The following is a 26,732-nucleotide window of genomic DNA, read 5'->3' on the forward strand; positions in this document are numbered from 1 at the left end:
ATCTCCCTACATTATGGTCTAAATGCTGTTTCAAAGACTTCTTCACATTTACAGGAATATACATGAAATCATATACTTAAAATATCATTAGGGCCTGTTTTTTTTTTTCTTTATCATTGTTTTATTATTAAATCTGCCTTAAAATAATCTGTAATTGTCAAATTTAAACTCCTCTTTAGGTCATTAAAGTCTCAGAAGTTCCCAGAAACAATGCTGAGGACATGACCTCAGTGTCCTTGGTGTAGTGTAGTAAAAGAAGAAACATGCTAAATCAATTTTATATATAAGGTAAGCTCATAAATGTGACTTTGGTTTACAAAGGCTCTCATTGCACTTCATGCAGGAACAAACCAATATTATCCACAGGTCTAGGCAGGAGACAAACAAAGAGAGACAAACCAAGATAAAGCTAAGAAGAAGAAAAATATAAAACAGAAGCTATATCTGTACGCATGTGAAGAAAGCGTAACTATGTAGTATTTTTGACTTGTACACTTTTATGAATTCCAGTAGCTCATTCTGAGGTCTTGCCCTTTGTATTTTTTCTGGGAATCTGATGGTTAGGTTAATGTTAGGCAAAATATAAACAAATAAGGACTCAGCATTTCCCCATCAGAAATGTTTCCCTGGCATTCTGAACGAGGCTTTGAAACTAAATCTAAATGTTTGACAAAACAGACCCAACTCAGGGCCCAGCTACAGTAAGTGGACCTTGAGTTAGGACTGTTTTGCCAAAAGTAGTTTAGCAAAACAGTCCTAACTTGGACAACATGGACAGGAAGTCCTACAAATGCTTAAATTAAATTAAATCATAACAGCTTCTGAGCTTGGATGTCAACAAGCATGAAAGTTCATTCTTGACCTTTTTGAAATCGCAGTTTGAGAAAACAATCCGAACTCAAGGTCCACTTACTAGCTTTTTTGGAGTTTTCTATGAAATAATGACCTTGCATGCCTAACTGTTAAGACAACATGGATGAAATGTGCTGTGGATTAAATCATAACAGCTACTGTGTTTGCATGTCAACAGATCCATCTCCATGACAACTGAGCAAACTCCATCTGCTGTTGAAGACTGTGTGACACGGTTGAAAGCTATCAAAAAACTAGTAAGGGGACTTTTAGTTTGAATTGTTTTGTTAAAATAGAATGAAGTTTTACAGAATTTACAGACACTATAATGTAACAGTTAATTGAATAAATAAAATATTACTTGTGAATTGGACTCATGTATTTCTAAAATCCTGTGTATAACCCTCACTTTATTGTATGCTAATGTGTCAGCAGGACATAGTTTCTTTTTTTATTGTGTGGTTATTACATTTGGATATTGGATTGTTTAAAATACAAGCTTTAGAAATAGCAGGTGTATAACAGGTACATTATGGGGTCTGTGGGAAATGAAGACGAGGCCATGAGGCGCGCAATATATGTCTCGTTGTTTTTCTGATCGCTTCTTTCTGTCATGAGCTCCAGATTGAGTTCGGTGAATTCGGTTTATCGCGTTGACCAATAAGAAATCGGTGCGCGTTGCGTGCGAGGTGAAGCGGCGACCTACAATTGGCTGAGGTGGTTTTTTACAAAGGGGCGTATTTTTCAAGCCATCTTGACTGAATATTTAGCCTCATCCAAGGAACATTTATTTGATATCTTCGGGATTTTGCTGCCCTTAAGTTGTGAACCAGCATCGTTTGAAAGGTTTAAACCATAGCTATGAAACCGGGTCGAGTTTGTGTGTTTGACCGAAGTCACAGCGGAGAACTGAAGTGCTGAAGATGACGCTGTCGCTCCTGAAATTACCGGTTAGCTAAGCTAACGGCTAGCATGTCCGCCTTGGTTGTAGTCTGTCACTAGCTGACATTTAGCTAGGTGCAGTTATTCTGATTTGACACTCGCACTGCAGAGGACGATTTCACAAGGTAAACCACTCTGATATATTCAGCATGTTTCAGCGTTGCTTAGGAAATCTGCCGTTTTGTTACACGACTCCTGTATGTCCTGTCCGATCGAGTAACGTTATCACATCAGCGAGAGACAGTATTTTTGCAGGGGTCTGGAGTACAAAGCTATACCCGAAACGTTGCACATTTACAGTGTCGTGATCTAATGTATACATGCAGTTAATTTATGCATTTAGGCACGGTGCATACAGTGCGTCTGCTTTCTGGTTGCTGTTGGCATGTATAATTGGGCTGCTAATCAACTTGCAGTCCAAATGTTGTCTCTGCTGTTGTGCGCTTAAAATGGCTGACAGATGTTAGATACTCGGGTTGGTATTTAGCGCTCTTCAACCTAACTATGCACAGCAACAAGGAAAAAATAGAGAATACTGGCATTTGATTGGGCGGAGATAAACGTTGCAATGTTACAGACTCCCGATTGGACCAATGGAGAGACAGCTGAGGTGCATGCATGCAAGCAGTACAACTTACTGTAGTTGTGTTTGTGCAGCAAGAGTACTTCAGGTAACATGCTGTGTTTTCATTACAACAGCAGCAGAGTTGACCCCTTTTTCATAGTAACTGTTGTCTCCAGGATAACAAAAAATAAACAATTAACAAACCAAAACTGCTAAATAAGATGGCACTCTTATATACACTTATATTAGCAGCAGTAAAGGAATACGATTAATCAAAATTCCTTATAGGCACACTGATAGAATATAAAACAAGCTATATAGCAGTATTTTGTAACCAATGTAGTACTTATTAATGGATAATGGCAACATTATAACCACTGTTTGGTTTTGTTTGTTTTTTGTTTTTTGGCTTCTTTCTCTTACCCCATAGCATTTTTATCAAGATAATATACATTGAACTGCAAGGAGATAAAATTAATTAATAATTAAAAGTAATGAACAGCCTTGGTGTGATAAGAGGTATGGTTGCCCGAATTAACCAGTCAGTTTGTAGCACAGTACTACCAACACTGACGATTAATGTTAATTTAAAATTCAACATTTACTGCATAACAACCTGATATCAAAATAGTTATTTCCCAGTAAAATCAGATTCAAATCTTAGATTTTATGGATTCGAGACCATGGTTACATGGTATGGCGTACAAACAACATATACAATACAATAATGACAAAACAACAGCTACTGTAAATCTTAATAGATAATTACACAAATTACACCGAAACCTGAATAATTGCATTAAATATTTTTTCTTCCTTTGTCTGTTAGGGAGCTGCTGTAAACTCCCATGCGGAAGGTGAGGAGGTGGGAATGTGACACAGTTGTTAGCGGACTCAACATGGGTAGGGGTCGAGGCAGAGGGAGAGGGAGGGGCAGGGGATCATCTGGCCAGTTGCGGTCCCCCTCGCCCTACAGACTGCAGCTCTCTCCGTCCAGGGAGACTTTGACATATGCTCAGGCACAGAAAATAGTGGAAGTGGATCTAGAGGGAAGGCTCCATCGGATTAACATCACAGATCTTCTGCCGGTTATTACCGAGGACGAGATGATGGCCCAGGACATTGCTGAGTGCAACAGCAACAAGGAAAACAGTGAACAAACGCAGAGTAAAACCAAATCATGGAGGAAACCCTCAAACAGTAAAAGCAGGAGGAGTGGTAAAAATACGTCTCACCAGAACCAACGGTCTGGCTCGCAGCAGCAAACAGGACCTACTAATTCCTTCCAGCACCCGTCCCAACTTAGCCCTCTGCCTGAGCCCACCTTTCGTGTGCTGAGTTCAATTTGCCCCTCAGAGGCGCCTCCTCTCCCAGCAGCCTACTATCGTTACATAGAAAAGTCATTGGAGGAACAGGACAGTGTGGCTGAGTACGACATGGACGAGGAAGACCTGGCCTGGCTGGAGATGGTGAACCAAAAGAGGGTGTCTGACGGCCATGCCTCCGTAGCTCCAGACACTTTTGAACTGCTGATTGACCGCCTGGAGAGGGAATCCATCCTCGAGTCCCGCAACCAGGCACTGTCCCAGAGTGCCGTCGACGAGGATGCTTTCTGCTGCGTCTGTCTGGATGATGAATGTCTGAACAGTAATGTCATCCTGTTCTGTGACATCTGCAATCTGGCCGTTCACCAGGAGTGTTACGGTGTGCCCTACGTACCTGAGGGTCAGTGGCTGTGCCGCTGCTGCCTGCAGTCCCCGTCCCGTCCTGTAGACTGTGTGCTCTGTCCCAACCGAGGAGGTGCCTTCAAACAGACAAGTGATGGACGTTGGGCCCATGTTGTCTGTGCCATATGGATCCCGGAGGTGTGCTTTGCCAACACGGTGTTTTTGGAGCCTGTTGAGGGGGTCAAGAACATCCCTCCGGCTCGCTGGAAGCTCACCTGCTACCTGTGTAAGCAGAAAGGCAGGGGAGCATCCATTCAGTGCCACAAAGCCAACTGTTATAGGGCATTTCATGTCACCTGTGCCCAGAAGGCCGGCCTGTTTATGAAGATAGACCCAGTCCGGGAGACAGGTGTCAACGGTACCACCTTTTCTGTGAAGAAGACTGCTTTCTGTGAGCATCATTCTCCAGTGGGGTCTGGAGACGAGTCGGTTGAAGGGAGACTGGTGGGGGGCAGGGGTAACCGGGGTCAAAGGTCCTACACTCAAAGCCCCCCCTCACCGCCAAGTAAGAAGGCTATGAAGGGCCAGAAGAAGAAGAATACAAAAGGGTTTGGTGGGTCGACGCGTCGCTCAAATGTGCCTGTTCTGCTCGTGCCTCAGATCCCCTCTCACAGGTGTGACATTTGCATACTGTCAGAATTTACATACCCAGCATACCTTTATTAATTTACTGTAGTGTCTGGTGCCTTACAAGACATTATTAATATTTTTTCAGGGATCCAAATGAAACTCTTTTGCCATCTCTAATCTAATTAGGTTTTGATCCAGTGCATTGAGAGTATTTTTTAGTATTGAATTGATACTTTAAATGACCTTACCATGAGTTCATGTTATTGCTGTTATTTTTACCACCAGTATTGCCACGCAGGTTTTAATGTATAACTGTTACATCTACACAGGCTGAACAAGATCTGCACAGGAGTTGAAGTCCAGCGGAAAAATCAGTTCATGCAGAGGCTTCATAACTACTGGTTACTGAAACGACAGTCACGAAATGGGATGCCTTTAATACGCCGACTTCATTCCCATCTACAGACCCACAGGACTGCAGAGCAGGTGTGGACAGAGATGGGGTTGTGTGTGTGTGTGTGTGTGTGTGTGTTTTTAAAAAGAAAATTTAGAGAATAAAACACATCCTCTGATAAACAAACTACTGCAGCACAATAGTCAGTATATTGGATGTATCATAGGAAAGTGTTTAGAATTACTGAAAATGGACTAAACTACTTGACTGTCAGCACTTTGAGTATTTGTTTCATTTTAACATGTGACTGCAAGCTAAGCACCTGTGGTTTTACCATTCTTCACGCATGTGACTGTATTATTTTAGACCTGTTTAAAGCTGGTGTCCACAACTATTTTGACTTAGTTAATATATCCGTGTGGTGCAGCTTTATAAATGATTAAAACTACAGTCATTAGAGCATCAGGCCGTCACAGAACCAATAAAGTCTGTTCAGAAGAGAGCCAGCCAAGTCACTGGAATCAAACCACTTCACACCATGTTTGTATTGTCACACAGTGAAATCAAAACATAAGCCCAGACATCACACTTTGCAATGGCTGATTCAGATAGATGGCTGGCTTCCACACAACCCTTCGCAGCTCTGTCATCTTTGCTGTAGACCTCTTACAACTGCAGAGGGCGACAGCATGTAAAAAGTTATGGATATTGGTTTTAATCTATTGCCCACTCATTTATAATGGCAGGGGAGGCATTAAGCTGTTTAAAGTTGCTTAAACCATAAAGCAAAGAGGGGGAAAAAAAGATTAATGATGGATTTTTAGATGTATCCACAGTGGCTGGGATTGTAAAATACATATTTATGACAGCAGACATTTTTATAAAATTTTAACAGTAATGTCCCTTTTTATACTAACTTGAATGTGGTTTCATAAAAAGTGAAAATGTTTATTGTACTCAAATTAAATTGAAATTCTGATCCATCTAATTTTCACTAAAATCATAATTTTATGGCTTTGGCTTTTTGGACATGTGACCTGATTATTATGATTTTCTTTCTTGCTGGAAAACTTGGAGACTAATAAATAAACTTCCCAATAAGAGCTTGGAACCTGCCCTACAATGTGTCCAGGAGCACAAGTGGGTCCAAGAGCCAGAATATCTCCTCACTGCCCCCACATCTCCAAAAAGAAAAAGCTACAGGAAAGACCAATTATTATGGATTTCAAAGCTGAATCAGTTGTTACTTTGTGTTCAGAAGGAGCCTGATGAGAAGCTGTGTGCTGCAAGAGAGGAGCTACGATACTGGCAAAAGTTGAGGCAAGACCTGGAAAGAGCCAGACTTTTGGTGGAGCTCATCCGCAAGAGAGAGAGGCTAAAGAGAGAACAGGTACGTTACAGAGGAAGTGTGAGACATGAGACAAGCAATAATTATTTAGTGTACTTTTATAGACTCCGATCAGTATTGTCTTTCATCTCTTCACCATATATTATTCATTAGAACCTTTAAGAGTGACCTTGTGCTTCCTCTACTCTCCCCTGTGTGTTTACTTCATCACTCTTCAGATGAAAATTCAGCAGGCTGCTCTTGAATTGAAGTTGACCCCTGCGTTGGTGCTTCTGCGATCCACCTTGGACCAACTGCAAGAGAAGGACACAGCAAAAATCTTCTCTCAGCCGGTCAATCTATCAGAGGTTGGTGCAGTTAGAAAACAATCTGCTTAGATACACACTCATCCAGCAGAATATTTGCTTTGGCTTTATTTTGACTAAGCTAACAGTCTTGTTTTCATGATTCACGGAGGTCCCAGATTACCTGGAGTTTATTTCCCAACCCATGGACTTCTCCACCATGCGTACCAAACTGGAGGGACATGCCTACTGCTCCATCGCGGACCTAGAGAAGGACTTTGAACTCGTGATCTCCAACTGCCTCAAGTACAACTCCAAGGACACCATGTTTCACAAGGCAGCCTTACAACTGCGGGAGGTGGGTGGAGCCGTTCTCCGCCACGCCCACAGGCAGTCTCAGAGCATTGGCCTGGACCCCAGCACTGGGATGCATCTCCCAGAGACTCTGAATAAACATGGCTTCTACCACTGTACGTGGGACGACGGTGAGTTGAGTGTGGGAACAACTGATTTCTTTGTGAACATAACCCTCATGCCTCATCTGTTTATCTCTCTTTTGTTTCTCTTCTTATACTCTCTACAGTGGATTCTCTGTTGGACCCAGAGAACAGACTGCACTTAACCACGGACGAACAGCTGAAGGCCTTACTGGACAAACTGGACATGGTTACATCCATGCGTACCAGTGGTGGTCGAACCAAACGCATTAGGCTGCTGCGCCGAGAGATCAACACTCTCAGACAGAAGATGAACCAGCAGCAGCAAAACTCTCAGTCTGTGAATGGTAATGACAAGATGGACGAAGGAAAAGAAGAAGAAGAAGAAGAAGAGGAGGAGGAGGAAGAGGAGGAGAAGGAAATGAAGGAAAAGACAAAAGTTGTTGATGATGGATGTTTGACAGCAGTGTCCAACTCTGGAACAGGTAAAAAGTATTTTTACTCTATTATTTAATTACCTTTCTTGAATGCCATTTGGCCATTACTAATATAATTTAGCCAGTAATGGCACTGTTAATACATTATTTATGATTAGAGCTACAAATAACGGTTATTTTCATTATCGATTAATGTGCCGATTTTTATTTATTTATTTTTTTTACGATTAATCGATTAATAATTTAGTCTATAGCATGTAAAATTGTGAAAAATATAATTTCCAAGAGTTCAATGTGATGTCTTCAAATGTCTTGTTTTGTCCGATCAACACTCCAAAACCCAAAGGTATTCATTTTAACGATATAAAACAGAAAAGCAGCAAATCCTCACAATGGAGAAGCTGAAGTGAATTGTTAATGAATGACTTATAAGATTAATCGACTAATTGTTTCAGCTGCATTTATGATCCTGGCATAAATTTCTCTTTGATCCAGATGACTCTCCACCTGTGCTAGAACTTACCTGCCCAGTATCATCGCCGCTGCCAGGAGATGCTCCTCTGGAACCCCCTGTCCTGGGCATTGTAACTGGAGGGCGAAGGTCACCTGGACGCTCTTACAAGCGTCAGAGGTCATCCCGCAGTGGAAGCAAAAGCCAAGGTGAAGATGAGGCTGAAGTTGGTGAAACGCCATCTTCACAGCCGGAGGCTGTTCACGAGGTTACTCCGCTGGGAGCCCCAACTGTGCCTTTGGTTGGAGTTGGTCGTCGTACGTCTGTTCTCTTTAAAAAAGCTAAAAATGGGGCGAGAATGGCAAAAAACAAACCCCAACAAAATGGGAAGACATCTGAGGATAAAACAAACGGATTGGGTAGCACCCCTGCCAGCCCAAAATCACCCAGTGTGACCAACATCACCACCTTACCTCCTACTCCAAATGCTTCCCCTACACCTCCCTCTCCTTCCTCACACCACCTGAGGTCCAGGGGTCACAGCTCAGAAAGTGAAGCAGACAAACTCCCTCCACCACCCAGAGAAGGAGGTAAAGACGAAATGGATATTACAGAGAGGGATTCTTGAGATTCTAGAAAGTCCATATTTGTCACTATTTCATTTGTGTTTTCGCTAGGCCTGACAAATGGAAAGCACACCTCTGCAGACCATGATGATGATGACGACCAAAAACTGAAGTGAGTGTGGGGTCAGGTATATAATGATGTATTTTACGTCGTAGAATAAAACAGGAAAATCTCTTAAGCTTGTGTTTACCACAGACCTTATTTCAGGCATCTAACCAAAAACCCATTTAAAACACCCATTGACTTCGAGATGAGGGAACCAAAAGTGCTAAAATGCTAACTCATTTCCGGGTTTTAGGACTGATTCCTGCAACACTCATTGGGCCTCGTGCAAGAACCACTCGTACGAACAGATCTGTTCTTCAGTGGCACATACGAACCATTTAAGGGAATTTGTGGCTTTTACCAATTTAGTTTTTCTCAGAATTTTCTCTTGGGTACAAATGAAATTCACGAGTGGTGCAGACCTGTCGTATGAGTCATGAACAGATTGTCTGCCTTTCTTCAAGGATCAAAACACACTCATTTGACTAAAGAATTAATGGATAAATCTGAATGAATTTGGTTTAAATACAAAACAGAAATTGATTTGAATTAAAATATATATGTACCACTGTATAAAACAAACTATGCAAAATTAATATTGCCTCCCAGAAAATTGGCAATCTGTCGTATATTGCCAATTTACTGAGAGGTTTTTTAGATTTAATGATTTTATTGGCATCATTTTGGTACAGCAACTTCTACATTTCAGTAGTTGATTAAAAAAAAAAAATCTCTCACTCCAACAGCTGCCTCACGGGCTTTGTGCAGGTCACTGTCCAATATTATCCTCTGTTCCACCCGACAGTGTGACATCACCTACTGTAGGCGATAATATTCTCTCGTCTAATATCTTTGTATCTCTGTCTGTCTTTGTCACGTCCCCTTGAACGCCTTTCATATTAGTCATGGAACACTCTACCTTCGAAAGACATTTTTTAGCATCTTGCTTTATGTAGCCTAAACTATTCCCTCTTTATATCTGTTACAGTATCGCGCTACTCAGATGTTGTTGGCAGCTGTACTATTAATATTTTCACATGAGCAAACCTCAAAGAAAAAAGTAAAAGAAGTTTATGATAAGAATACAAAAATGTTCTTGCATGAGGCCTCTTGTCTTTGAAATTCTTGGGTTTTGAATTGTAGCTATAGTCTCACCATAAAATTCACCCACATCTCTTGCTTCTCTCTCTTGTTTACAGCTGTAGTGTCTCCCCACCCAAACGAAGTCGTGGTAAACCTGCATTGGCTAAAGTTCCCAGCAGTGAGAATGGAGACATCTCTGGGTCTGGTGTGTATGATGAGAAGGCAATCAAAATTCAGTGAAATGCCTCAGTTTTTGTGTGTTTTTATTGGATGCATAATGTAAGATTTTGCACACAATTTTCATGAGCAATACAATTCCATGAAATACTCTTGGGCTCAGGAGCTGTCATGAACACGAATTAATCAGATATGTTGGAATATCCTGTTCACAGGAAAGTCTACACTTCTGTCTTTAGATAGTGAAACCGAGCTCGCACCTCTGGACCTAGTTTGGGCCAAATGTAGAGGATATCCATCGTACCCAGCAATGGTGAGGATGTATTTGACGTTGCAGTTTATGGTGTACATATTGTAGCATGTCTTTGGCTCATAGTGCAAAGTCTCAAAACTGACATAAAGAAAAAGGCCTCATTGCATCCCATAGAAGAGAATGATAATTCAGTCAACTTTAACTGACATAATTTATTGTTACAGATTGTTGACCCAGACATGCCCCAAGAAGGGCTTCTTCACAATGGCATCCCCATTCCAGTGCCTCCTGTGGAGGTGCTCAAACTGGGCGAATGGAGGGAAACGGAAGAAGGCGAAAAGCTCTTCTTAGTGCTCTTCTTTGACACCAAAAGAACTTGGTATGATTCAGACAGACAGGCTGAACCTCATGCTGAATTTGAAAACAATCTGGAGTAGTCTTGGTCACTTTGAAAATTGTCCCTCTTGGTTTTCAGGCAATGGCTCCCTCGGAACAAACTACTGCCGATGGGGATGGATGACACTGTGGACAAACTGCGCTTAATGGAAGGCAAGAAACCCAGTGTTCGCAAGTCTGTACACACTGCATATGACCGGGCCATGGTACATTTAAACCATGTGAGAGGAAATCTAAACTTCACTCCCTCCAATTTTATATAACTCTTTAGTTTCAAGATTTTATCATCTTAAACAGGCCGCCTGGTTATATGTCTAGAAGCTTCATCAATGTTCTTAAAAAGGTGGGAAAGTAAAACAAAGGATTACATTTCCAACAGTCGATGGTATTTGAAGGTTTTCTGCATAAAACTGTTGCTCTGATTTTTAAAATGGAGAGAAAACATGCTTGAAGACATTTTCCTAGATGAATTTGTTCATTTATTCATGTAATTTTTAAAAAGATTTTACACAACCACTGTTGCTATGTGTCCATATAAAGTTTTTATTTTAGGCCAAAGTGAGTCAAGACTTGCGTGAGAAAAGTGTAAATATTTAATCATCAAAGGGATCGTCTTGAGTCAAAACATATTTAGATTGTATTTGCCATTGAAATATCACTGTGTTTAATGAAGTGTGAAAGTCCCACTTAATGTTCACGTCACATCTGGACTCTACGGAAGTTTGGCTTTGACAGCTATGGAGGAAAATTATAATTTTCACCTGGGAAATCATTTTCTAAGTGGTGTTGGTAATATTATATAAACTTTTTTTTTTTTTTTCAAAATAAATGGAAAAGGCACCAAACTTAAAAATCAAACCATTTCCTCAGATCCTAACTCCATTGAGTCACATAGGATCCGGGCTTTAAGGCTTTGTTCAGACTGCAGGCAAATCAGATTTATTTCTCAAATCAGATCTTTAAGACAGACTGTCCACACTGTTATTTGCAAGTGATCAGATCAGATTTGTGTCCAGACATCACCAACCTATCTGCATGGGATGCTGTGATATCGGCGTAGGGGTCAGTAACTACGTGTGCTGGTCCATCATCTCGGCCTCCAAACAATCACACTGTCAAGTCGCCGTGCAGAACTCCTCTGTCGCACCAGACAAACTCAGAGAAGGCTGGTATGATGCCTCCTCTGTTGACGTTGTCATTGTGTCGCGTTGTGAGTGACGCAGAAGACACTTTGAAATCCGATTTGAGCAAACAGAATGTCTGAACTGAGATGCATCTGTAGAAATACAATAAGAATCGCATTTCAAACCACCTCCAAATGTGGCTTGGATCCAATTTGCAAAAATCGCATTTCATGTGGTTTTTTGCTGTCCAAACTTTCTAAAATCAATCTGGATATGCCAAAAAATGGATTTAAGATGGCGGTCTGCACATTGCCTTAGAGACCACTGATATTAAACACAGCATTATTCAAAAAGAAATACATCAAACCTGCTTGAGCTCCTAGAATATGTTTTGGGTGTGTGCATATTTTACTTCAACAATTCTGAGAATTGCTCAGTAGGTACAAGAAGATGGGTGTCAAAGAACAATTTGGAATGAATAGAAACACTGATAAGTTTCGGTCAATGGGCTGCCAATGCAAGCATTCTTGAACTGTTAGTCCAGCTATGACGTGTTGTAGGTGGGACTTTAGAGGTCCTTACTTATTTTTCCATATTGTGAAACTGTATTGATACAAGAATGTCTGAGTACCCGGTGCAGCTACTTGGTTAGTAAGATGTGAAGCCACTATAGAGGTGAAACTGATTATTTTGTGGTTATGACAAAGTTACTGCGATCAATTACTGAAGAAATTGCAATTGTTAGCAAATCTGGCTGAAATCACTTGAAAAGCACAATCGGCCTGTTTAAAAAAAAAAAAGTGTAGGATTGGTGACTCCTGGAGCCATATATGTGGCAAAAACGTGTCCGTGTGTACAGTATATACATATGAATACAACCTCAGTGTAGTAAAGGTGCATGTGTATAGTTTTGTAAATATGTAAATGTATGTTTATATTGGCTTACATGAAGTAATTTAAGGAATGCAAAAATCAAATTTAGATTTTAATTTATAATTTGTGGCAGTCGAGAGTGTTATTTAAAAAGTAAAATATTGAAAAGATTTATGTATGATGCTAAGTAGCTCTTTGTAATAGTGATGGTATTCACCATTATGTCAGAACATATTCTCTAGAAGTGAGGTGGCACAATTCCTGAGCTCTGTAGGCAGCAGTGAGCGCACTAGTCTACGAGTTTTTTTTGTTTTTCTTGGGTGGCACGGGAGGTTTTTGATCTTGTCATTTGAATTGTACTGCAAGATCTATAATCTGCCTGAGACAATATTTTCTCACACAAGAATAAATGATGTTTGAAACAACTGCATGTGTATGTCTTCTATTAACCACTTTTCACCTGTACATCGTATTATCTGAGTTCCCCTCGTTTGGGTCAAGTATCATTTCAAGACACAATCTAAGTATAAGAAGAGAAGATAGCATGAAGGTTTGAAGTTAAGAGTGGTAATCTGCAAACTGAATATTGCAAACTCCAAAACCAAATAATGTTATACAACATTTCGTGCAATGTCTTCACCTGACAAAGACCTTGGAAATGTTTGTCTGCTGCTTTTGTCCTGTACCAACTGGGTTGGCTGTGCGGTCTTTGCTTCATCCACACTTCTAGACAGTATACATCTGGTCAACTGCCTGACCCGAGAAATACAACCTCCTGTTGCCGCTTGGAAGATGCAAGCGTGTAACCACTGATATTACATTAATTGGATGAATGAAAAAAAAAAGTTAGTGATGTAATAATAGAAAGCCAGGCATAAATGTCACTGTACGTTTCTGTTAGATCCTGAATATGTTGAGTTGCAGTGAGGGAGTTACAGAATAAATATATAAATTGATTGATATATTTACCATTTACCTAAAACAATATTTGCCAGGTGTCCACAATGCATTTGTCACATGTCAGAGCTTGTACTCTAAACAGGATTATCTTGAAACTTGTATCAGTTTACCGCTGGTATTTACACTTTGTTGGCTGTTTAAAGGGAAGTACTTAGTGATGCCCAAACAAAAACAACATTATTTTTTATTTCTGAGGCTGAATTGTTTAACTTAGGAAGGAAGCTCAGGTGAGGGCTGGCCTTCAGGTCACATTGAGCCCCTGAAGTTGTACAAAACAAATGACACTGATCAGAAACATGAGTCTCAGATGTTTCCTGGAAAGAACTTGTAGTATAATTCCTTGAAAGAATGGCTCCATTGAAACCCAAGAAATATTGAATATTTCCTTCATTATTCATTTGTTATTGGAAACTCATACTTGTGAACTGAATGTTCACCTGTAGACAAATTTCCCATAATTGCATGTTCAGCTCACCTGCTATGCACTGACTAAAAGACTGAAAGTTGCACAAGCAATTAATTGGAAGTCTACCAACTGTCTCTATTTTTCCTGTAATCACAACAATTACGTAGTTCTTTCCAAGAAAATCATAGAACATAATTACGGAAATTACAGACCTGCAAAATCAAGCGTATGTTGATTTGTCATTTTCTGATAAATAAATTACGCTTACTCACGACATCTCTACCTAATGAGAAGTGTAGATTTGTGCAACCTGGGATTTATTTCGTAATACTATAGACATACTCTTAAGACTTGAATTGACAGGAAATTCCTCAAATGACACAAGGATGAGGCTACTGTTTACAGACCTATAGTATAGATCTTTACAAAACTATTATCCAAAAAGATAAGTTGCCTGAAGTCAACTGTCAAGTGTCAACTGATAAATGTACTAGAAGTATCTGCAAGAAAAACATTTTGTGAGCTGAGTGGCATCTTCTTAGCTTAACAGGTGATCTAACAAGGTTTGACCCCTAGCAATGAAAACACTAACAGTGACAATGATCATGTTCAGTGATCAGGTGTAACAGGCTGGGATTTCCTACTTTGTTTTCTGCACAAAATGTAACATGAATGAAACCTGACCATTTTAATTTAAGTAGAAATATCAGTGGGATATGAAACAACACTATGTTTTCAAGTTCTGTCACAGGGATGTGCAACCCAATTCATAAAGGGCAATTTGTTTGTTCATGACCCTGTATGACACATGGTGGCCCATCCCTGTTCTGGCAGTTCAAGTTGTTATTCCAGTTTATGTTGAGCCCAAAACACAACATCCTTTCATTTCATGCATATCCTGTTTTGTGAGATGATTTTGTTTTGGGTTTTTTTTTTTTAAATAATCTATATGTGAAAACTACTCCTTATATTAACTTACACAAGAAAGAAGCAATGAATAGTCATACCATATGAATGAACTGTCATCTGTGTGATACATTCACTGTCCGTGAGGAAAGTTTCTCTCTTGTTTCCGTAATAAAACAATATAAAAACATTTAAACATCATTGCAATTATTTTCTACCACAATTTAAAACGTACTAATGCTGTTTTGCCCTGACTCTTTCGGATCGAAAGCAGTGATGCAATGACATGCTTTCTTGTTAAGGTAAAGAAATAATACTAGTTTGAAAGAGATCATTCCTTCTTAAATAGTGTAAAACGTAGTGTTTGATTCCAGTAGTCAATGTCTGTTAAGTCCAACAAGTGTCAAAAGAGGGTTCAAAAATATCTTGGAACCAGTGTACAAACTATTGTTGAATGAGGCAGAGCAACTATAGTAGCACTAAGAGAGTCCTATAGAAGAGATAAGAAGCCGTTATCTGTGGAGTCTTGCTGGTCAGATTTGCCACCTCTAGAGCTCTTGCTGGGATTTGGGGTGGTTGAATACTTTGGGGGGTATCTGATAAAGAGACGGTCCTCCTCCTTTTTAATCCATCTTAGAAGCTTAGTGATAGCAGTAATGGCACAGGCCTTTGTCACCAGAGGACTGAAGCAGGTGTACAGCTCAAATTTACTTGTGACCTACAGTGGAGAAGAAAATAGACATATTAGGTGGGGACATCAAAGTTGATCCTAAAAGATAGTGAAACAGTCACTGACTGTCTGCATCTGTTCATTAAATATGAAGCTACAGCCAGCAGCTGGCTAATTTAGCTTAGCATAAAGACTGGAAACAGCTAGCCTGGCTCTGTCTAAAGGTAAAGAAAATAGAAGAAATAGTCTGGTACATAAACCCCAATAAAACTACAACATGTCGTATTTCTACTTAGGTTTTTGTACAGGTTAAACCTTTAGACAGAGCCAGGCTAGCTGTTCCCCCTTGTTTCCAGTCTTTATGCTAAGCTATGCTAACTGTCTCCCAGCTCCAGCTTCATATTGAACAGACAGATATGAAGGTGATAACAATATTCTCATCTAAATCTCTGCTAGAAAGCAAATAAACCCAATTCCCAAAATGTTGAACTATTCCTTTAAAAAAAAATCCTTAAAACACACCCTCATCTCAAAGATAATTGAATACACACAAAGACAGCATTCAAAAGTCATACATAGGTACAGGGTGAATGCATCTGTAAACACAGTTACATACCCAGGCTAACAGAGTTTCCCTCTCAGCGACGTGGTAGATGAGCTTGAGGGGTCGTGAGGTGCTGTGGATGCGGCTGTGCATATAACGATAAAGGTCCAGCAGTCTCATTTTCTCCTCTTCACTGCTGTACGGTGCCTCCATCTCTGGGCTACATGCAGCGACAAATCATAAAGTAAAAGGTTACAGACAGAATAGACATACAAAGCTTTCACATAAACAGTGATATTCAAAAACATACGGGGTATGGTGCTGAATTTTTCCATCATTAAAACTATTGATTTTTGATACTGATGAGACAAAGTTGCACAGTAAGAGGCCTAACAAAACAAAAGTAATTTAAAGGGAGACTTCTTGCACTTTGTAACACTGTTTTGAAGAGTGCTATGTAAATAAAATTATTATAAAAGTGCTGGGATTATTTGTATAGTTTGACTTTCATTTTCATTTGGCAGGATTAGTGGAAGCCTTTTTGAATGTCTTACAGTTCTTATTTCTCTGTGCCCTTCTAACTGGAAGCTCTATTTGCTCTAAACTAAGGAAATGTTATCACAAACTAATTTTTAAAAACAAAAAGAGAAATACCACTGTCTACCTTATCTACATACAGTGCAATTTTACAAAAGAACACTTTTTTTCCATCTTCCATTTTTAAACATAAGGCATCAGTTTAGGGCTCAAATGTCCCTCTTGTAGTTGCATGGATAATGACATACACAAACACACACCTGGTGAATTGAGTGAGCTGGCGGTAGTTGTCTGGCACATCAAAGGGCTTGTACATGAAGTGTCTGAGGTCTGAGACGCCCACCTGGCTCACGCTGTACGACTGGACTTTAGCAATGAGGCTCAGGGAGTTCTGAGCCACCATGGCCTCCTCTATCTTCCTCTTGCACTCAGCTACAGCGTAGAAAGCCTCCTTGTCTGTCGAGAGCAGCAGCAAACAAACAGTGCATTCTGGAGGGTCCAGGTAAGAAATGTATGCATAAAAGTAACAGTCAGGATTAAAGAGGGGAAGGCAGATGGGAGTCCAGATCTCCCCAGCCTGAAAGGCAGAGGAGGCTCCGATGAGGTTGAGTAGGAGGTGGATGTCAGCTGGCTCCAGCCTGCTGTCCTCGATGACTGTCTTTTCTTGGACGATGGTGAGCAGCTGGTTCTTGGCGATGAGAATGGAGAAAACCAGATTGGGGGTGATCGCTTTCTGGAGGATCTGGCTGATAGAGTCCCTGAGAGAGGAAGCTAAGGGCAAGCAGTGTACTGCTGCTAGCAGGAAGCTGGGGTCAGAATCCAGCAGGTTGAGGAGACCATCCAGGATCTTCTCTGAGCCTGCCAGGAGTCTCCTCAGGTCGTAGTTTTTCTTGTGTTCAAAGATGCGGGATATGCTGGCCTGGGTGAGCATGCTGATGATCTGATAGTACACGTAGAGGAGCTCTCCACGCAGCTGCTGCACAGACTGACGACTGTTAGAGACACACACCAGCACAAGGGGCCCTTTCTGTAAGAACACCACGGTGTGCTCCTCTGAAGGAAGGAAGAAAAGACATCAGCAAACGTAAAGGATAATACTGGAAGTAACGGTGAATGTCTACAAACAATGATCGACAGCTCTGCACTCAAAAATATTGGACATGTTGTGGACTTGGAAATGAGTGTAAATGTAACAGGTGTTTCCAGAATAACATGTTGTACTTCAAATAAATACAAAGTGAAGCAGTTCTTTGTGGTGCAACTCTTTTTGTCAATTGGTAATAATTAGCTTAATGTTACAAAAGTTATGTGGAGAAAAAAAGACAAAAAAAAAAAAATAATCACACTAATGCGCTCACCTGAATAGACTGAGCGGATGATGTTATCTCCACTTTGAACAAAGGAAACCAGTGCCATCATTACTCCCATTGTAGATGAAAGAGCCTCTTCACTGCCATATCGGGAATAGATGGGTTTGCCTGCTTCACTTAGCACAAAAACATGCTTCCTGTGTTGCCGCCAGCTGTCAGCTGTCACGTCCTCATCACGATGAGACATAAACGCAGGACATTCCTGGGTGCCTGCCTCCAACAAGGGAGATGACCTTCCCTTCACACCTATACCTTGCTCCTCCAGCTTAGCCTTGGCCAGCATTGTAACTACAAACTCCCCAGAGTCACTCTGGTCATCGTCAATGGCAGCATCCTCAGTTCCTCTGTCAGACGGCTGGGTGGACACATTGTTCTGACGCACAGAGCTTTCCGTCTCCTCAGTCTCTAGCTTTGTTACCTCCTGGTTAGAATGGGGCTCTGCATCCAGACTCTGCTCCTCTGCTGTAACATCTGACAGGAGTGAATCTGCAGGCTCCTCTGTGATAACGGTTGTACTGTCGTTTCTCTCCACCGGATCAGGAAACATGTGATTCCCCAAGAGGGAGAGAGATGTCGCCAAGGTGTCCACTAGGACGAAAACAAAATTCAATTATAAAATGAATGATGAAAATGAAGACAGGTGAGATAAAATTTAGAATAGCTGTAATGAAAGATTGAATAATTTACCAGGTGGATTGCTCTCAGAGGGTGGATCACAAATCTTCACTCCCTGTGCCTCTCCTTCTTGATGATTGTCTCTCTCCATGATACCATCCCAGTCACTGGAGATACACAAAAAACACACTATAACTAAACAATTCAGAATACACAGCTTTACAACTAATGTATTTCAGCTGTAGCTGAACCTTGCGGCAGCATGCTTTTCAGTCTGTAATGAATAGGAGCACTCATACAGGAGCAGTGGTCAGATCACATGATAAACAGAGGAAAACTGGTTACAGAGGAGAATTACAACTCAAAGACACCCAACAGACTCAGGAATTTAAGACTGATTACAACTTCCAGCAGCCTGGCTAATGTTACACTACAGGTAAACGGCAGTCGGTTGGACGGAGAGACGAAAGTAACTGCTATTTGACGGCAAGAGCAAGGGAGCTAACGTTTGTTTAATAATAAATAACAATAATAACTTATAAAGCTAATGTTAGCTTGTCTGCTAACATGCTCGCCGTCAAAAAAAAGCTAACTTTTCCGTTGTGATAAATGTGTGACAGTGAATTCCGATCCAACTCAGTCACAACTGCAGTTACATGGCTAACATTGCCTGCTAGCAAGCGACACACACAGATCAATTTCATGGCCTTGGCTTAACAGTGAGCATGTAAGCAATCGTGGTCAACTAAAATTAGACACACAAAGACAAAGAATAAAACTTACGATTTTGTAATGTCAAAACGTTGGGTTGAATATCTAAGTCGCTACATTAACTTTCATCAGCAAGCCCGGTTGGAAACAAGCTGTCAAGAATGAGAAGCAGAAAACAAATTTTCCTCTTACCACAGCAGACATCCGGAATCTCTGATGACAAGTTCAGATGACCAATCAGGCTGCTCGGTGGCTACGGCTAGTCCCGCCCCCTCAGGGTACGTTCCAGACATCCATATGCACTGCGTGAGAGACAGTAACGTAAAGTTTAGCTGGGTAAGCTAAATACGCAGTGTTTTGGGATGTTTTAGTGATTTGTTCAACATTTGTTCTTAGTTCAACATACACTGTCACTAGTAAACATATAGGGATTGTATCGCATTTTATAATAAAACAGGGCTGGTCACTCAGCGAAGACATTTTGACATGTAGCTAGGAGCTAAATGGCCATATTTGTGCCCTCAGCGCTCCTTACGTTACTCCGTGCGATATTATGGTGTTCCCTACAAAAAAACAAAACGTTTTTTTAACTGTTATCCAGCAGCGGGTTAGATCTTAGGCGGTATTTTTGTCATCTGTCAAAGGTCTACTGTGTGTCCGGAAGAATATCCCCCCTTGCCGACCCCGGCCTGCTATGGCTAGCGTGGAAATGCTGAATTTAGACGTTAGCTTCCTGACAGACAGCAGACGCATGTGGGGTCACGAAAACACAGTTGAAGATGGAGCCCGCTGCTGGATGACAGGTTAAAAAGTAACAATAAGATTTCCCCCCCAAAGGTTTGCGTATGGAGCGCCATGGGAGTGTTTAGCTCACAAATGGGGCTACGAGCTAAGTTACTATTTTATGCTGGCAGTAGCATTAATTTTCAGTTGCAAAACGTAGTAAATAGTGGGATGTATTGTAGACACATAAGTAATTTAGTATAGCAATAATTAAATGTGTAGTTTAGCTAAAGAAGAAATGTAACACCATTTCTCTGAAGGGTGTTCATCGTTGCGAGGCTGAGCTGCGTAACCTACGTCATTTCCGATTCTTCAATCCTCACCACTGATACAAACAGCGTAACGGTAGAGATGGCGACCGGGATGTCATATGTTACCTAGCCAAAGCGATGTTTTTAAAATATATCCATCGGATAAAGAGTTCACCTTATTGATTTCATTTTAGCTGGATAAACGGGCACTATGGAGGAACCGTGGGATTTTGAGTTTTTGTCCCGCATCGCTGACAGCTGCTTGTCCTTCCTCTCCGAATTTGTTGACGACTGGCTCGCCAACGATATGAGAGTCTGTATATTCAAAATCCTACTCAGCTGGTTGATTTTTAGTCTTATCGCAATTCACTTTGCATGGAAAGTCTACGGGAATACGGTGAACGATATGTATTATCGACAAGGTGAGTTTTCCTCGACCTTATATGTATCACTTGCTAAACGAGTGCTAGCCACGTTGGCTTAATTTCTGTCTGTTTGTGTTGCTGTTCAGGGACTGGACAGAATGGAGGTACACCTGATACAGCACCTCACCTGAGTGGATGGTAGGTGTCCGAGCCTCCATGTCGCATCAGACAGGTGGATTAGGCTCCTCACACTGTATGGTACTCTAAAGCTTCAGCTTGGATAGGTCACCATTAGTGGAGAAGCTAGATTCAGGGACTTGGTTCTTGGCTTTTTCTATATTGCCTGCCTTCTGATTGATTGGGCATCTAAAGAGACTGCCTCTAGTTCCAAAGTTGAATGGATGCAGTGTAATCATGTTCCCTCAGCTGAAGCTGCAACATTTATTGCAAATAAATAACTGATGTTCATGGGGTAAAAAGTGTATATTAGCGTTATGGGTGTTTTATTGTGATGCAATTGAATTGTTTTGTTAGTAATGACATTCTGTTATTCTTGCAGGGAAAGCAGAGCAGGAGAGCCCCCAAAGACTCATCGAGATTAACAGGACAATTGTGTTGGACTTGAGATTTTATTCAAGTGAGAGCTGGACAGTTTACATCTCCCAGAGACATTGAATGCACCATCATGTTTTGCTGATAATAAAGCATAGTCAGTGCATTCAAGATGCATGCACCTTCTGGTGACTGCCCAGAGAAACATCTGTTATCACTTTTCATGCATACCAACAGTGACACACTGATATACGCTAAATCCAATATATAACCTGAGAAATATTTATTTTGGCCTGTCAACATTGGTCATTGATCTTGATCTGTTTGGCGTAATAGTCAAGAGGCTTCAGTACAAATTTGAAAAATACTGATGGGTTTGTGTGTAAGTTAAGGGTGCTTTAAGAACAGTTTTGAGAGCAGACATGAATTTTTCCATTCTGAATATGACCAAGAAAAAAGAATTGGGACTTTATTTGAATGATGTATGGAATGACTAAAAAGACTATTTTTCAAGACAGGACACAGGATCAAGTGGATGGATATTTTTAATGGTAATCCTGACTTGCATTAACAGGAGTAAGTGAATGATGCACATGTGCCGAGTTATGATTAGGAAGATTTTCAGTGGATATGTTTTTTTATTTCTATCATTGCTATTTCATAAATAATGCACATCTTCTACTGGAATACAGTGTTGTGTTTCTCATAACATGTAAGGAGCATTGTGTGCACTTAATGGGAGATACAGAGTGCCTGTTTAAAGTGTTCACCCCCCTGTGAGGTTTTCATGTTTCATTCATGTTTTCAACATGGACTCACAGCAAACTCCTGTGTGAAAGTGAAACAAATCTCTACAAACTGATCAAAGTTAGGTACAAACAGAATAGAAAATAATTGATTACACAAGCACATTCACCCTTTTCATGACACACCTAAAGTGCATGATTTGAATACAAATCACCTGTGTGTAATTGAGGTGTGACAGAGGATTTTACAATATGTATCTGAAAGGACCAACAGCTGGTTAATCAAAAGTACTTGAGCAGCTTTGCAAAGAAGAATGGGTAAAAAAAAAAAAAAAAAAAAAGCAAAGTTCAAATATGCAAAGCTAAAACAGGCTGTAATTGCTGCCAAAAGTGCCTCTTCATTTGAGGAGGGTGAACGTGCCCAATTAATTATTTTTATATATTTGTGCTCAGTACTAGTAGTAGTAATATGTGTCAAAAAGCTTAGGTAAATCCACTGTGATTTAATGTAAAATAATAAAGCATGAAAAATGTGCATTGTATGAGCCATGCAATCAGCTACTACAACTGACAAGTTATAATACTGTTATAATGGTAAAGACTAGTCTGTAGTACAAGACAGTGTACTGCAGTGTGCATTTACACAAATGTTTAATGATGTACATAGTCCTTGTCAAATTAACTAAATGTAGCTTGACTGATATTAAATTGGTTGTGTTTGAAAATACTGATGTCATTGACTGTCTAATTGCTAGAGTTGGCTTATAAAAAAGATAGTCAGCAAGTCCACTATAAGCTTTTTTGTTCCCTGCTGAAACCTTAATTCTGATAACAAAACTATGATTTTTATTCCAACCCTATATTATACTTTGTGGTTGTTCAAATTTAATATAGAAATACCAGTCTTTCTTTCATGTAGATTTACAGAGTTTCACAGACATTGGCCAAAAATGTCTGTGTAGAGTTGAAAAAAAAGGTCCAATAAACAGATAGAGTACTTTATTTATCCAGATCCACTGGACTTTATTTTATGTGCTTTGGAATTATCTTATGTTAATGGGAATTGGTGGAATAAGTAGCATGTGCACATCCATCACATTGGTGCAGGTTAGGCCAGGTACAAGTAAGCGCTGGCCAGCAGAAAGACGTGTAAAAAAAGTGTAAGAATCATTGTTTTTGAGGAAGTTGTCGATGTCTAGCCCTTGTGCTTGTGCCTCTTCATACAACCCCCCATCAGTGATGGCTCCTGCTGCCTCAGTGGGTCCATCCTGACCATCAGTTCCCCCACTCAGGAAGACAGGACCATTAGGCGGGAGCTCCAGGCCTCTCAGCTCCAGTCCCACTTGCAGAGCCAGTTCCTGGTTTCGACCACCTCGACCCTTGCCTGTCAGCTCCACAGTGGGCTCACCTCCAGCTAACAGACACGTGGCACCCCATCCTTCTGTACGCCCTTCACCCAAGACCTGCATGGTACGGCAGAGGTCCCAACTCTCCACTCCTACTTCAGGCCCCAGCCTCAGCACCTCAGCGGCAATCTCTGGAGGAGGTTCCTCTCGAGAACAGGCGAAGCGGGCCAGGAGGCCGTAAAGTCTGGAGACTGCCCTTACATCGCCACACACTCCTGGTGCCAGCACAACAGGGCGGAAACCTAGCTCTCGAGCCCGGCGACCAGCACACTTGAGGGCAAGGCTGTTGGAGCCAATCACAGCATTGAGAACATGTCCTGATGTATTAAATTCATCCTTATTCTGCCTCCACCAGGGACTTGGTCTCCCAAGGACATCCTTTACTGAGGCTGGTAGAGAGTTCAACAGCTTGTAACGTTCAAGGATTGACAAAACTTCTTCAGGCCACACCTCGCTCCGCACTGTGGGGCCGCTGGCTATCAAGTCCAGAGGGTCCCCAATTACATCGGACAATATCAGTGCAACCACCTGTGAAGAAGTGATTAGAGGAGTGATATTCAAAGTACAATGCTGGAATGAGTTCTCGTCTATAATAAAAAGCTGGTTAAAGAAACAAATGTTACCTGGGCAGGGTGAGCACAGTGTGCAAGCCCTCCACCCTTTAAGAAAGACAGGGCCCGTCGCACAGTGTTCAGCTCTTGAATGGTGGAACCAGCAGCTGCAAGTTTGCGGGTAACATCTAGTTTCTCTTGCAACGAGATTGGTTTGATGGGCGCAGGTAATAGCGCAGAGCCTCCACCTAGACACAGTTTCACCACCTTGTATTAGAGATTTACATTTCATTTTGTAAAGAAAAAGCAACCTGAGAAGATATATTTTTACCTGAAATCAGTACAAGTAGCAGGTCTTTCTCCGTCAGTTCACTGGCTAACTGCTTGATCCCTTCAGCTGCCTTCTGGGCAGCAGCGTCAGGCAAGTTGTGTTTAGCTCCCTCCATTACTTTGATGCAGCTGTTTTCTTTTAACAACAGATGGCTGTGATGGAAGTGAGAAATTTTATTATACTGATTCTTAAACTTATTTTTTGTGTAATACTTTAAATTGTTTATATCCTAAGGCTTTTGCTTACTGTTTCCCATGCTGCTGTAATGTCTGCTGAATCCCATGTGGCACACTTATTACTCCTTTCACTAAGTGATCCCCCATAATCCTTTCTGCCTCGGCAGCCATACCCAGTACTGCTTTTCCAAAGCCCACCAAGTGCAGGTTGTGTCTGAGTGTAAATTTGTGACCATCGATAATGACTGAGTCCTCCTTGCGCTCTATACCCTGCCGGACCACAGTGTCTGGCTGCACAGCTTCCACTGCAGCTGCAAACACCCCGCGTGCCCGTGAGTCCATTGACATTTTGCACAAGGTAGGTTTTCTCCTGCCCACGAGGGCCAGAAAAGGCTGAGGCCGGAACAGGGAAAGAACACGGGCCATGGACAGGTCAGTGGATCTGAGTAGAAATTGCCTGAGGGATTAAAAATTCAAATCATACTTTATAAAGACAGGTGCCACAAAAACATGTTATTTTAAAAAAGACCACACATATAGAATATGATGATGTGCAGAGAGGAAAAGGTCAGTTATTCTACAGTTATTCACAAATAATTTTTGTCGGTTGAAGGCCACTTTAAACTTTCAAGTAAATGTCGAAGAACCAGGTTAACGGTATATTGCGTTATTCATCATTGTACACACTAACCTTCTCCAAGGAACTAAAATTTCTGCAGTTCTAACTGGCAGCATGGACTATAAATTCAATATGTTATAGCATTTATGGTGTTTGTGTTAGTGGTCACTGCTGGATTGCATGGTGTTGTGAGTACTGTTGAAAAATAAAATGATATCAAGGTGAGGCACTGGCACAACTTTACCTACTAGCACGGTGCATTGAAAAGGAAAGCATTCTGAAGATTAAAATGCCAGTGACATTTGAAGTAAAGTAATAAATCTAGCATCCCATGGGTCAAATCCAAGCCAAAAATAAGAAAGTAAGAAATCTATACTTTTATTGTAATATCATACTTAAAGTTAAAAGGTTGTACAGTTATTTCACTGATTGGTAGCTCTGTTAAAATCTTACCTGTGTTTAAATCTGAAGACTTAAGAATTACACTAGTGTGTGGTGCCGTTGTATATCTATTCTACTCACATAAATTTGTTCATGTGGTACCTGTTAACTTCCTTTTAAAGGCTGAAAAGAAAGTGTACAGACCACTGCCTACTTTTTGTGTTTATATCAACCAAAACCTTACAAGACTCATGAGGCTGCCTACCTGTGAAGGTTGTACATGGGATATAAAGCCTGTGGATTCCTGTGGAAGCCTGTTATGTGTGCTCCAGCTCAGCAGTCAGGCAGTGTAGCAAAAATCAGACCAGAGACTGACTGGAGTTGTGTACCCTGTGTGTAATGATTGACTTGAATGGGCCACCGGACACATCAAACCACTGACCACCCAGCTATGCATTTGTCTAGTAGTCTGTAGTTGTTGTTTTTGTGTCATTCAGTGTTGGAAAGCTGTCTTTTTGATGTTTTTGCCCATATTCAGTGCCATATGCAGTATATTACAACAGAACAAAAGAAAAGTGTGACAGCTTGAGCTTGTTGTATATCAATGAGCATGAGTGCCTTATAGCAATATTGAATTTTTACATGACTTTTGCACCAATTCGAAGTACTTTGATTTATCAGGTATTAGGTGAGCCAAAAACAGACATCTCCATCTAGTTATTTGATCTATTAACCATTTCTCAATACATTTTCCAGAAAATTGTACATTACCATGGTCACCGTCGATCTTTTACACCATCCGAGCAAATGTTTGCACTCTTGGCATTTAACAAAAACACACGGGCTGCTGACTTAGCAGTTGAAAGTTGGTTCATACCTTAGACCTTCCTTTCTGTGAGGACAAAACTCCGGCTGTTATTTTCTCCTTCACTTCTTTTGTGTCCATTTTGCTGCCTGGAGAAAAACCTAGGAGGGAGCAGAAAATAGAGCAGGCTGACAAACGCACCCTGCTAAATGTGACAGAAAGTGCTGGACCAGAGGGGCAGCTGCTACTGTTTCAGACATACAAGTAAAATGAAACCAGCCTCGGTGGGAAAGAGACGAGAAATTGTCTAGTTGGGTGCGGGTGACAGTCAAGTATACAATAAAACTGTATCCTCAACTAGCCTCTGTGAGCAGGTTTTTGTATTGATAATTCACTGTATAGGGTAATAACTCTATTCCTGTTGTTTTGACCAACATGTAACTATCGCGATAACTATCATAT

General features: G+C 40.9%; 4 protein-coding genes across 16 annotated transcripts; 2 read left to right on the forward strand and 2 right to left on the reverse strand.

The window, feature by feature from the left end:
* Nucleotides 1-1,557: 1,557 nt before the first annotated feature.
* Nucleotides 1,558-13,010, forward strand: brpf3a (bromodomain and PHD finger containing, 3a). 6 transcript variants are annotated; one of them, XM_044215638.1, is made up of 13 exons: nt 1,558-1,919; nt 3,189-4,700; nt 4,986-5,142; nt 6,309-6,440; nt 6,617-6,745; nt 6,855-7,167; nt 7,266-7,604; nt 8,073-8,597; nt 8,685-8,745; nt 9,879-9,967; nt 10,155-10,252; nt 10,417-10,571; nt 10,668-13,010. In XM_044215638.1, exons 2-13 carry the CDS (start codon nt 3,208-3,210, stop codon nt 10,849-10,851), a joined length of 3,675 nt encoding a protein of 1,224 aa, XP_044071573.1. In that variant the 5' UTR covers nt 1,558-1,919; nt 3,189-3,207; the 3' UTR covers nt 10,852-13,010. The 6 variants fall into 6 exon arrangements, with proteins under 6 accessions (XP_044071573.1, XP_044071564.1, XP_044071555.1 ...); XM_044215629.1 differs by having other exon boundaries at nt 1,559-1,919; nt 6,855-7,152; nt 8,052-8,597; XM_044215620.1 differs by having other exon boundaries at nt 1,560-1,919; nt 6,312-6,440; nt 8,052-8,597.
* A 701-nt stretch (nt 13,011-13,711) lies between these two features.
* Nucleotides 13,712-20,494, reverse strand: LOC122885049 (vacuolar fusion protein MON1 homolog B-like). Of its 5 annotated transcripts, none has more exons than XM_044215697.1 (7): nt 20,385-20,494; nt 19,497-19,606; nt 18,666-18,760; nt 17,967-18,566; nt 16,869-17,661; nt 16,144-16,291; nt 13,712-15,575 (listed from the first exon to the last, which is right to left on the reverse strand). In XM_044215697.1, exons 2-7 carry the CDS (start codon nt 19,595-19,597, stop codon nt 15,348-15,350), a joined length of 1,965 nt encoding a protein of 654 aa, XP_044071632.1. In that variant the 5' UTR covers nt 19,598-19,606; nt 20,385-20,494; the 3' UTR covers nt 13,712-15,347. The 5 variants fall into 5 exon arrangements, with proteins under 5 accessions (XP_044071632.1, XP_044071614.1, XP_044071622.1 ...); XM_044215679.1 differs by having other exon boundaries at nt 20,335-20,443; XM_044215687.1 differs by lacking the exon at nt 20,385-20,494 and adding an exon at nt 19,840-19,978.
* Nucleotides 19,516-22,728, forward strand: tcta (T cell leukemia translocation altered). 2 transcript variants are annotated; one of them, XM_044215962.1, is made up of 4 exons: nt 19,516-19,640; nt 20,533-20,760; nt 20,850-20,901; nt 21,263-22,728. In XM_044215962.1, the coding sequence occupies exons 2-4, from the start codon at nt 20,550-20,552 to the stop codon at nt 21,303-21,305; spliced, it is 306 nt and encodes a 101-aa protein (XP_044071897.1). In that variant the 5' UTR covers nt 19,516-19,640; nt 20,533-20,549; the 3' UTR covers nt 21,306-22,728. The 2 variants fall into 2 exon arrangements, with proteins under 2 accessions (XP_044071897.1, XP_044071908.1); XM_044215973.1 differs by lacking the exon at nt 19,516-19,640 and adding an exon at nt 19,972-20,107.
* Nucleotides 21,783-26,723, reverse strand: glyctk (glycerate kinase). Of its 3 annotated transcripts, XM_044215729.1 has the most exons (6): nt 26,533-26,723; nt 26,343-26,431; nt 24,536-24,922; nt 24,290-24,441; nt 24,031-24,206; nt 21,783-23,935 (listed from the first exon to the last, which is right to left on the reverse strand). In XM_044215729.1, exons 3-6 carry the CDS (start codon nt 24,889-24,891, stop codon nt 23,045-23,047), a joined length of 1,575 nt encoding a protein of 524 aa, XP_044071664.1. In that variant the 5' UTR covers nt 24,892-24,922; nt 26,343-26,431; nt 26,533-26,723; the 3' UTR covers nt 21,783-23,044. The 3 variants fall into 3 exon arrangements, with proteins under 3 accessions (XP_044071664.1, XP_044071658.1, XP_044071652.1); XM_044215723.1 differs by having other exon boundaries at nt 26,343-26,723; XM_044215717.1 differs by lacking the exons at nt 26,343-26,431; nt 26,533-26,723 and adding an exon at nt 25,731-26,323.
* Between the last annotated feature and the right edge of the window lie 9 nt (nt 26,724-26,732).

Source organism: Siniperca chuatsi, linkage group LG2, assembly GCF_020085105.1.
Source record: "Siniperca chuatsi isolate FFG_IHB_CAS linkage group LG2, ASM2008510v1, whole genome shotgun sequence".
In the NCBI taxonomy this organism is placed as follows: Eukaryota; Metazoa; Chordata; class Actinopteri; order Centrarchiformes; family Sinipercidae; genus Siniperca; species Siniperca chuatsi.